Raw genomic sequence first — 11247 nt, forward strand, 5'->3', positions numbered from 1 at the left:
TCTTGAAGGAAGTCTTGAAGAGAGAAGTACCAAGCTTGGAGGAGTGACCTTGGATCCAGAGAGTCTACACCAAAGGTTACATCTTGGAGGTATAAAGTCACAACCTTGACATGTTGATTAGTAGATCTCATTTCTTGTAGTCTTAGCCTAGTTTGGGACTATTTTGGGATTTGAGCATGTTATGAAGTTATGGTTTCAGATCTGGACATATTAGAGCCTTTGGGGACTTAAAGCTGCTAACTTTATCAAGTCCTTGCCCTCATTCATGCTCCAAGTCCTTTGACAAGCTTTGATTAAGTGTTTTCCGACTTGGATGCCTTGCTTGCACGTAAAGTTTGCAACTTTATGTGGTATATGCATTAGGAGAGCTTGGATCTGGAGTTTGGGACCCTAGATCCCACTAAAAAGGGCTGAGCTTGAAGAAGGCTGAAGGAACTCGTCGAGTCCCTTAGCTGACTCGACGAGTCGAGTACGGTTTACCCGTTTTCGGGTCTCCAGAGTGTTTTCGGTTGTCAAGAGTTTCGGTTGTCATGAGTTTTCGGTTGACATGAGTTTTCGGTTGTGGACAAGGAGGGACTCGGCGAGTTACACAGGTAACTCGGCGAGTAGTGAATTACTCAGAAACTCGACGAGTTGTTGGGTGCACTCGACGAGTTGAGGTCAACATGGACTGTTGACCTTGACCGGTGACCTTAACCTCGGACCAGGAGTTGACTAGGATTGACCATTCGATATTTCAGACCTTTTTGGATTGGGCCTTATTGGGCTTTATGGGCCATTTCGGGTTTGGACTATTATTCGAGTTGTGGGTCGTTTGACCAGTTAAGGAGGGATGTTTTGATTGGGAATAAGTTATTGGACTTTAGGGTAAGGCCCATGCTATGGTTGAGCCCAATTTGGAAAAATGGGCCATTGGTGGACTTTTATGAGTGTTGGAGTTTTGGGCTTGTTTAGTTTTGGGCTTGGGCTTTAGTTGTGGATCATACTAGGCCAGGGGTAGAATGGTCATTTTACCCCATGCATGGATTAAGGATTATGGTATTGGAGCCAATTGCTAATTGGGTATATTGATTGGTAGTGACAACTCGGGAAGCTGGCGGGGCAGCAGCTAAGGAATTCATGCGGGAAGCTTCTACAGTGCGAGGCGAGTCTTCTCACCATACCAATGGGTCTAAGGCACCAAGGCTGGCCCATTTATTTAGTTGTGATGATTGCTGCGAATGTGCTATTGATACATTATGTATTTATGTGAAGACCATGTGGGGGTTCCCATGGCAAATAATTATATATATGCAGTATGCTAGTTGATTGTATGGTATTTGGTATGCTAGTTGTCTTTGTGATACTTGCATGGAAGACCCCGGGGGGTTCCCGAGGCAGTCGAATATAAAAACATGTGGGGGTTCCCATGGCTTTCCAAGCTAAGACCATGTGGGGGTTCCCATGACAGTGGGCTAAGACCACGTAGGGGTTCGAGTGGCACCCAGTGTAAGACCCTGGAGGGTTTCCAGGGCATCCTTATAAGTTTGTATGTTTAGCTCATATGTTTGTATCTATAGTTTGCATTATGTCTTCTTTGGCAGGAAGACCTTGTGGGGGTTCCCAAGGCAGGAAGACCATGTGAGGGTTCCCATGGCAGATAAGACCACGTGGGGGTTCCCGTGGCACTAGGTGTAAGACCCTGGAGGGTTTCCATGGCTTCCTTATATGATTATGTGAAGGGCTTATGAGGTAGAGATAGCTTTTACAACTAATATGATATGTGTTATGTGGATTGTGTGTGGGGTATGCTCTGGGGGACTCACTAAGCTTTGTGCTTACGGTTTACAGTTTTGGTTTCAGGTATCATCGATTTGGAAAAGAAGGGCTCAGATTATTCGCAGTGCACACACCCATGATTTTCGCAATGAATGATTTTGGGATGAACTCTGATAAATGTTTTACTTAACGATGATTTGAAATGTTTAAAATAAATGGTATCAATGTTTTAGCTATATCAAAAATGAAATTTTTACCCTTGATTTTTGGGTCGTTACATATTGGTCTTTTAAGTCTAACTTAACGGCTAATATATAACGGAGTTTGCCTCGTGGACCAAAAATGTACTTCAAAGAAATGTCAAAAAATCAAAAGTTAGACTAAAAGTAGACCTGACAAAACATGACCCGACACGAAATTAGCGGGTTAGGGTCAGAGATTTCGACACGTTTATGTAAACGGGTTGGCACGACACGACACGATAATTAAACGGGTAGGGTTAGGGTCAAGACTTTCAACTTGAAGATGACTCGAATATGACCCGTTTAATTATATATTATTTATAATAAATTTCATATTTTTATAAATATATTATATGTTATAGACTTGTAGTGGGCCAAACTCAAGAATTAGAAGTAATATTCAAAATTTCAAAGTTACTTAATTTTAGTCATCCTCACCACCTGTCACTTTTGCTCCCCAACTTTAACTCTTTTCATTTTTCCTTCTAAACTTACTATAAATTTTGTCATTCCATCTCATAACTCCACTGTTTCACTTTTTCTTTTTTGCCTCCACAACTCCTACTTTCTAGCCTTTAAAATATTTCAACCCGACATGACACAATATATTTACAAGGTTTAAAACTTAACCCAAAACCCGACACAAAAATAAACAGGTTCACACGACACGACACGATAATTAAACTGGTCGGATTAGAGTCAAGTCCTTTCAACCCGTTTAATGTCTTGACTCGACACGAATCTGACACGACACGACACGTTTGTCAGGTCTCAACTAAAACTGCATAACGGAGCAAACAAGACGGACAAAAAATTTAGATTACTTGATTCATTTTATTTATTTATTTTTTACATAACACGCGGGAACTGACACCCCTAGCTAAGTCATCGCAATGGAAATCGTACCGGCTACGCCGACTCCTCTGCTTCTTTTGAAATCTTGAACTTTTGATTCGAAATCTCTCTCCATCCTAGGGTTAAGGGTTTCCCTGAATTCCAACTAAAGAACTGCCTGTTAGTAGAACCAACGATGCCGATAAACGATGATCGGAAGAAACGGCCTAAAAGGGAGTATGCAGATGCTACTCAGTCAGTAGAACCAACAATGCCGATAAACGATGATCGGGAGAAGCGGCCTAAAAGGGAATATGCAAATGCTAGTCAGTCCAACGACCAAAAGTATACCCAGCGTAGAGATCTTCGTTCCGGATATCTTTCAATTCAGAGTTACATTCGTGGTACTTTTCATTGTTTATTTTACAAGAACGTGTACCTAGTTTTAACAAATAACATCTTCTGCTGGCTTCGTTTATTCATATGCTCTCTTAGTTCTGGATGTAAATTTTCAGGTAGAAGAGATGAGATAGCAGCTGCTAATTCGAAGGAATTCATCTCCATTATAGATGAAGTCGACGGAATGCATCATCTAGGTAATACTCACTGCTATGCTATTTTGTGATCATGACGTTGTTGTTCTTAAAGTTTACAAGATCACCGGTATTATGTTCTGCATCTTCGTCTCCTATCTTGCAAGTTAGTCACCTTTAAGGTTTGCTTGGTATTGTGTATTTATTATATACTCGAATGCTATAGATACATAATCGATCAAACATAAAAGTTGTATTATCTTCTAGGAATCTGCAGACTGCAGAAACGTGGTGATTGATTTTTGCTATTTTGGATTATACCAATTTGGTTTCTAATACAAAATTTCCAAAAAAAAAAAAAAGCTAAACACTATACTATGCAATCATGTATGACATGTATGAGTTTTCTAATACCTTTTCGGCTCTTGTAGTCAATAAACCAAGAGAGCAAGTATCAGATGCAGGAGCACTACGAGATCTAGCTAGCACATTGGTGACTTCCATCAAGGTGCATAACATCGGAAGTGTAACTCCATCACTATTTGTTTCAAGTTTGATCAGTCGATTTGGGAAGAAGAAGAAAAGAAGAAGAATCACTGAAAGTGACCAGATTCTCTGGAAAGATATCGGTTTGCATGCTTCTCCTCTGTTCATGACTTTCCAGGGTCCCTGCAGCATGTGAGTTCTTTAACTTGATCTATTCCTACTAATCTAGTATTGATTTTTTTTTAAGCATTTACAATTCTCCTTGAAGGCTTGGACACATGAATCATGATACCCAACCACCAAAAAAACGAAAACGTTCAAGGTCATCTCTGAAGGAAAAGAAGGTGAACGTGAAACCAAAAGAGGTATGTTGTATATCAAAATGTCAATATTGTGGTTTTCTTTATATGAAAGTGTTGTTTATATTATTTCCATTGTCCAGATTAAGGATACAGTCTCTAAAGAGAAGACAGACACTGAGAAAATCGTTGCAACAATGTTTGATATCCTTAAAACCAACAAAAAAGTTTGTCTTGGAAACATTGTTTTAAACAGAATCTCATTTGCACAAACTGTGGAGAACTTGTTTGCCTTGTCATTCTTGGTGAAAGATGGGAGAGTTTTGATAACAGTAGATGAAAAAGGCTCTCATTTTGTTTGTATGTCACACTTGATAAACTATTCTATAAAATTACTATTTTGTTACCTTTACTTTTGTAACTTACTAACTTATAGTATTTCTGTATTCAGCACCAACAAACGCTCCTTATGCTCGTATGATAACTTCTGGGAAAGTGGCATATTCTCAATTTATGTTTAAGTTTGGGTTCGTTGATTGGAAGGTAAATTACAAATATTAATTGTAGATATAGTTAATGCAAGTTTGTTGTAGAAAAGGATATAAACATATGATATGATGATGTGAAAAATGCAGTTGATGAAGGATTCAGTGGGTGGAGGTTGCGAGTTGATGCCACATAGGATGAAGGTGGATTCTTGTGGAGGCTGTGAATTAAAACCAGATCTTAAAGAAGGAAACAGCCACGGGGCTACAATAACCACCATAAAAACGGAATCAAGAAATCAAGAAGGGTCTCATGAAACTGGCAGTAAGTGGAGATCTATTTGTGTTTAATTTGTTGGGCACTTTTGTTTTTGTATAATATGTTTTGGAAGTAATTGTTAAGGTATAAAATACTAAATTTAAATGCATGTTTTGGGTTATACAGATGAGCAGATGTTTATATATGATAAACCCGAAACCTTGCTAGTCTACAGAAGGAGAGGAAGAAGAATATATAAACCCCAAACCTTGTTAGTCTACAGCAGGAGAGAAAGAAGGAAACCCATGACTTAACTGTTTCTGGAATGGTGGAGTGAAGAAAAGTTAGTTTTTACTAATTAAAATTCAGTTAGTTTTACTTTTGTTTTAGTGGGGACAGTTCTTTGTAGTGGCAGCTAGCTGATGCTTTGGTGCTTAATCTTTTGTCTTAGGTTCATAGAGGGTATGAGTTATTTTGTAAAGTTCTCTTGAGAACTCACCTCTTGAATGTGGGAAAAACCTTTGATTAATCTATATTGTTATCTTGAATCTATATCCTATTTGCGAGTTACATATAAAGAAAATTCCCACTAATTTGAAGCTTATCAATATAGTAGCTGCCACTACTAGTATTATTGTTTGCTTCAGGTTTATCTTTTATCTTTGAACATATATTTTGCATGAATCTAGATTGATATACCTATTGATATATTAAAAAAGAAAATAAATAAAATTTACTCCCGCCCCACCCAACCTTTAAACCCATTCATCCGCTTTATCTTTAAAAAAGCAGCCATGTAGGGTGACATTCGTGTCGTGTTTGGTTTGTGGCTTAGAAAACGTGACCCGGACACGACAAGTATAATTATGTGTCATATGGATCAACACTAACTCATTTCTGCCAAAATGGACACTATTCTTCTAACCAGTTTAATTATATTATGTTAATTTTTTCTTTTTCATTTTTTAATATGCACTGCCTTAAACTAGTATCACTAATTTTTTAACAGGTTGACAATTTCTGGCTCAAGCCATGTTGATCCAGTGGACAAGGCCCCACCATAACATTTTGGCGGCCTTATGTAATTTAGTACATTTTGGCCATAATTTAGTAAATTCACAACTTGTCAATCTGAAAAGCAAAATCAGAAAATTAAGGGCACACTCTGATTTCATTAACAAATAACAGTAAGTTTCATATTTCTGTAACAAAGCAGTTACTAGTGCAAATAAGGGGCATATCCAAAGTTCATTAAAACATCAATTACAAAATTCTAGATTTCATTTATCAAATTCTTAACATAAAAACATTACATGAGAAAAAAAAATCTATAGAGAGAATAAGAAAATATTTAGGAAAAATCAACAAAAGTCTGAATTTAGTTCAAACAATCAAACTCTTGGTATTTTGGGTTAAATAATGAATTGAGAATTCTAATTTATGAAGGATGAAGTCTTGTTCTTGAGACCCTTGCTGGTAACTGTTGCCGATAGCACTCATGTAGTGGGATCCGAATCAACTTGACTCTCATTTTTCTGTAAGGATCGCTATTAGCCCAACCATGCTCAACATAGAAGAACAATGAAGTTCTATTTTCTAAAACCAATCGGTGATAGAAGAGATTACCTATTGCCTTATATGCTAGCTTCTAGTTTCTCTTTTACCGACGTGGGATTGAGTTTGCACCACAACAATCCTCCCCTCAAACCCAAGTTCTGCCCTTGGCCCCCCTTCAACGATTGTTCATAAGATCCAATCATTTTTCAGACCGTCAATACTCTCGAGACACGCTCAGACCTGGGTCATCAGGAAGACTTTTGATAAAAGGTTTTAGGATCAACTTTGTTGGACTGAGAATTACTGGGGATTGCCACCTACGTTGACTACATCATCCGAGCTATGGCCATAACTCTAATACCATTTGTAAGGATCGTTATTAGCCCAACTATGCTCAACATAGAAGAACAATGAGGTTCCATTTTTTGTTTGTTGGGATAACAACAAAACAAGTTAAGCACTTCAAAAAAAATTGTCAAACAAACTTCGGTGAAACTTGCAGAATAAAACTTTTGAAAAAACTTAAATCAAAATTGAACATAATATTTAACGTGGTTCGATTAAGATGACCTACATCCACGAGAGAGAGAGAGAGAGAGAGAGAGAGAGAGAGAGAGAGAGAGTATTTTATTAAACTTCTAAGAACAACTACAATCACACACAAAACACCTCACTTGAGCTCTCAAAACAAAAGAATCTCTCTTGCTTACTAACTGATCCAAATGATATGCGTTCAACCTCACAATGATTGTTCTCTTGAAATTATTGCGCACACACACAAACACGCACTCGCAAAGAATAATGAATGGAGATATGAACCTATTTATAGGTGATAGATGCTATTTTATGCATCTTTTAGGGTAGTTTTTATTAACATTTAGCATCGTATTTTATGCATTTGTGTCTGCGTTAGTTTAAATAATGTTCAACTCATGTTTACTGTCAGAATTCATGTATTGCTCGCATTCTTATGTCTTTTTCAGGTATTTCGAGTGGAGCAGGGATTTGAAAGCAGCTTGGATGAACTATAGGAGCTTAATGGAGCTAAAACACATGAGGAAGCTGGAAGTTGGGTCAGATTTACTGAAGCTGAAGAGTTCGCGTCCGAAACGTGCATTTTTGAGTTTTCACAATCGTGTTTTTCACAATGCGATCATGATTTTGATCGTGCTTCTCCTTCGCAACTTTTCCAAGCCAGAAATCAAGTTTCGAGATGTCGAAGGACTTACACGATCGTGTCTCTCCATAAAACACGATCATGTTTTTGAGTTGCATGTCAGAAATAGCATCGTACTTCATTAAACGGGATTTCAGGAGATTTTAGGCAAAAACAAGATCGTGTTTTTCCCTTTACACGATCGTGTTTTCTTGTTTCTTGCTCTAGAAGTTACATGCTTGCATATACATTTGACATCTCTAATCAGTTTGAAGCCTAAACGTTCCCAGACGACGAAAAACCATTTTCAGACGATTTTTTAGGCGAATTCTCTCCATTTTCATCAATTTATGAAGATCTGAAGGTTGTGGATCATCTCATTCATTTAGTTTAGTAAGGTTTAATAGTTTAATGTCTTTTTTATTAGTTTTGATCGGATTTTAGCCATGTTTGGCTAAACCCTAGATTTTAGTTCTACACATATTAGTACTTTTCATGTAATCAATCATTAGATTTGGTTTTTGATTTGTGATTCTGTCTAGTAATTTCAGTTTTGCACCTAATGAATGTTTAATTTTGATTTTTTTTATCCTGATCACCTAATCAGGGTTTAATCAATCTAGTTAATCAGTTAATATAATTTGTAACTGTTCTAATCAACTGGTGTAACAACCCGTAGATTTCTATCTTGTAAGTCAATCCAATCATCCAAAAGTCAGACTCATTTCTATTGCCTTTTAGCCTTGTTAGGGGTCATTCTGATGAGTTCTAAGCCTAGTACACTTAAGGATTGAGTGTTTTGAAGTATTAGCTCGAGATCAGAAGGTTGCACCCGAACTAGAAAACCCAACACATGAGGTTCACGACCGTAAACCCTGTTCATGGTCGTGAACACTCTTCTGGCCGTAAACCACCCTCCTTAAATAAGAGATTTCTTCATTTTCTCTTCATTTCTCCAAGCTCCAGCCGTGAACATCCCATTCTCTCTCACTTCAACCGTGAACACCCCAAAAGCTACCAAAACATAAGTATCTCATCCCTATTCTTGTTCATACTTAGAAACCACTTTGTTCTAGCCTTGATTCATCATTGTTCATCATTGATCATCATCATCTTCAAGATCTTCAAGGGTGTATGGCCGTAAACCCTTCATAAGGGCCGTAAACCCTTCATAAGGGTCGTAAACCCTTCATAGGATCATGATATGGTCGTGAACCCTTCATCTATGGCCGTAAACCCTTCTTGAGGCCAAGCTTGGGCCGTAAACACTTCAAGAATCCTTGACCGTGAACACTTCTTGGCCGTAAACACTTCCTTGTGTGGTCGTGAACTCCCTTCAATCAATCACATATGATTGTAGCACTTCATTGCAAGTGTTTCCTAGTCCCTAAGGTTGTTTCCCTTACATATTAGTTGTTATATACACTAATTATATACATATATGTATCAATATATGTCATTTAGGACTCATTTGTGCCTCGAGACTTCATTCGTGGAACTTCTCATCCTTACTCGAATCTTCAATTGAATCACCCACATAAGGTGAGTTCATACCCATATAATCAATCTTTTAAATGTTTTAAATGCTTTTAAGGGGGGGGGGGGGGGGGAATACAAGTTGAACACAATGATATTGTGTAAATATTTACCTGTGATAACCATCACATTAAAAGATTTCTTATGCTCTTGTAAGTGATCAGAACGATTCAAAAACTCTTTTTAAAGATATTAATTTGTTGTTTGTAAAACTTCATTCTTAAAGTACATGCTTAACTCAATAGATAGTTGAGTCTTTTCTTCAAGTCAGTAGCAGTTTAAACAAACATACTAGTAAACTATAATAGGTATAGTTTAGGGGTTCAGATCATATTATAACTAGTACATGGAGGAACATACTATAACTAGTACAGAGAGAAACATACTATAACTAGTACATGGAGGAACATACTATAACTAGTACAGGGAGGAACATACTATAACTAGAACATGGAGGAACATACTATAACAAGAACAAGATAACAATAATGTGAAACCACTACTTCACGGCATAGCAATACACTTGTTATGTCGCGTTTTGTAACCAGAGTCTCCTGGAGGGAGAGCGGGCATTGTGTGTATAGATCTAGACAGGACTGACAATCCCGCATCCTGACTGTTCGCTACAGTTTGGCCGGCAGGCCAAGGGGTGACAAATGTCACATTAGTTTCGACGCCAGCAGGTCGTCGTGTTAAATACTAGTCAATCAGCATGGTTATAACCACATCACATTTTAACCTTAATTAAACTTATTGGTTTTAAGGTAGTTAGTACTTCAGTAGTTATTTTATACAATACTACCGTGTACTTTCATTTTCCCATTACATTCATATAGTGATATTCTCACATAAATGGTAATGCAAGCTATTTTCTAGTAAAGATAGTCATAAAACTTGGGAAGACATACATTCTTACAAAAGAACAAACAAACAGAACAGTCGGGTCATAGTACATTCAGTTAGAAGGGGGCCTATAATGCTAACTTTATGATTCCTTGATGGATACATTAGGGGTATATATTAATCAAATCCGACAGGCTGTAGGGTGTGTGCTTTCCGCTTCATTTCATGTTCCTTGTTTGGTTGTGTGCTTAGAGCAGATACACATAGTCTACTATCTATTCGATCTTGATGTATATATATCCTGTATACACCTAGTAATCATAGGGAGTAACAGGTATGGGTCAGGTCATATCATACAAATTCAGTCAACCGTTTTCTAGTACAAAAACATACTTTTTAGATAGAACATTAAGTTGGCTAAACTAGAAACTTATCTATAAAAGGTTTAAATCATTTTGTTAATGAAAAACCCTAACTTTCGTACTAAACACATTGTCACTCCAAAACATGCTACATGCATATTCATAAAAACAATATTTTACATTGATAAAGTGATTACAAACTACTGGATACAAACCGACTATTACAAAGTGTTATATATTACACAACTACCCAGGATACTATACTTTTATACATATATGATCCCTAAATACAAAAGTAATATTATAACTATTCTAAATCTTCCAACAGTATACGACTATACTGGTTACTTATCTCCTGTAATTGTTAAATATTGAGAGGGGTAAGCGGTGACGCTTAGTGAGTTCAATAATAGATACAATATAACGTTATGCCATATATATACTTCAATATGGCAGAAGCAAAGAGGAACAGGGAACAACAAAGGCATATGTGAATCATGTAACAAGCTTTCCATATCAATCAATGATTTGATTCAAAGATATACAATCAATGAGAAATAACAATTTCAACTACTTGATATACATCAATAAAGCTTTGGCCCAAATGGCACAGAAGACATACAACTTCTTATTAACATTTTGGTAGATTTCAGGCTTATAGCCCTGTCTAACCTTCTGCCAATGCCATAGAATAGAAGTCATTCTCTTACGGAGACATGCTCTACATGGCCAGAGGCTACATACCAGTACCAATGTGAATCTAAGTCTTTTCACTGATCACATGGCCAAAGGTACAGCTTTGCTATCAAAATAGTGGAAATAATAACACAGAAAAGCACATATCACATATAACACATAACATACAATTGTTCCTATATATTGAACATACCGTGAAAT

The 11247-nt window shown here is 37.1% G+C and overlaps 1 protein-coding gene across 1 annotated transcript; it reads left to right on the forward strand.

The window, feature by feature from the left end:
• The first annotated feature begins 2900 nt into the window (after window positions 1–2900).
• Window positions 2901–5403, forward strand: LOC145156930 (non-structural maintenance of chromosomes element 4 homolog B-like). Its single transcript, XM_079076135.1, has 8 exons — window positions 2901–3238; window positions 3350–3430; window positions 3799–4045; window positions 4122–4218; window positions 4296–4512; window positions 4604–4695; window positions 4788–4962; window positions 5083–5403. Exons 1-8 carry the CDS (start codon window positions 3031–3033, stop codon window positions 5208–5210), a joined length of 1245 nt encoding a protein of 414 aa, XP_078932261.1. The 5' UTR covers window positions 2901–3030; the 3' UTR covers window positions 5211–5403.
• The last annotated feature ends 5844 nt before the right edge of the window (window positions 5404–11247 follow it).

Source organism: Lactuca virosa, chromosome 2 (genome assembly GCF_052849685.1).
Source record: "Lactuca virosa cultivar CGN04683 chromosome 2, Lactuca_virosa_CGN04683_v6, whole genome shotgun sequence".
NCBI classification, from domain to species: domain Eukaryota; kingdom Viridiplantae; phylum Streptophyta; class Magnoliopsida; order Asterales; family Asteraceae; genus Lactuca; species Lactuca virosa.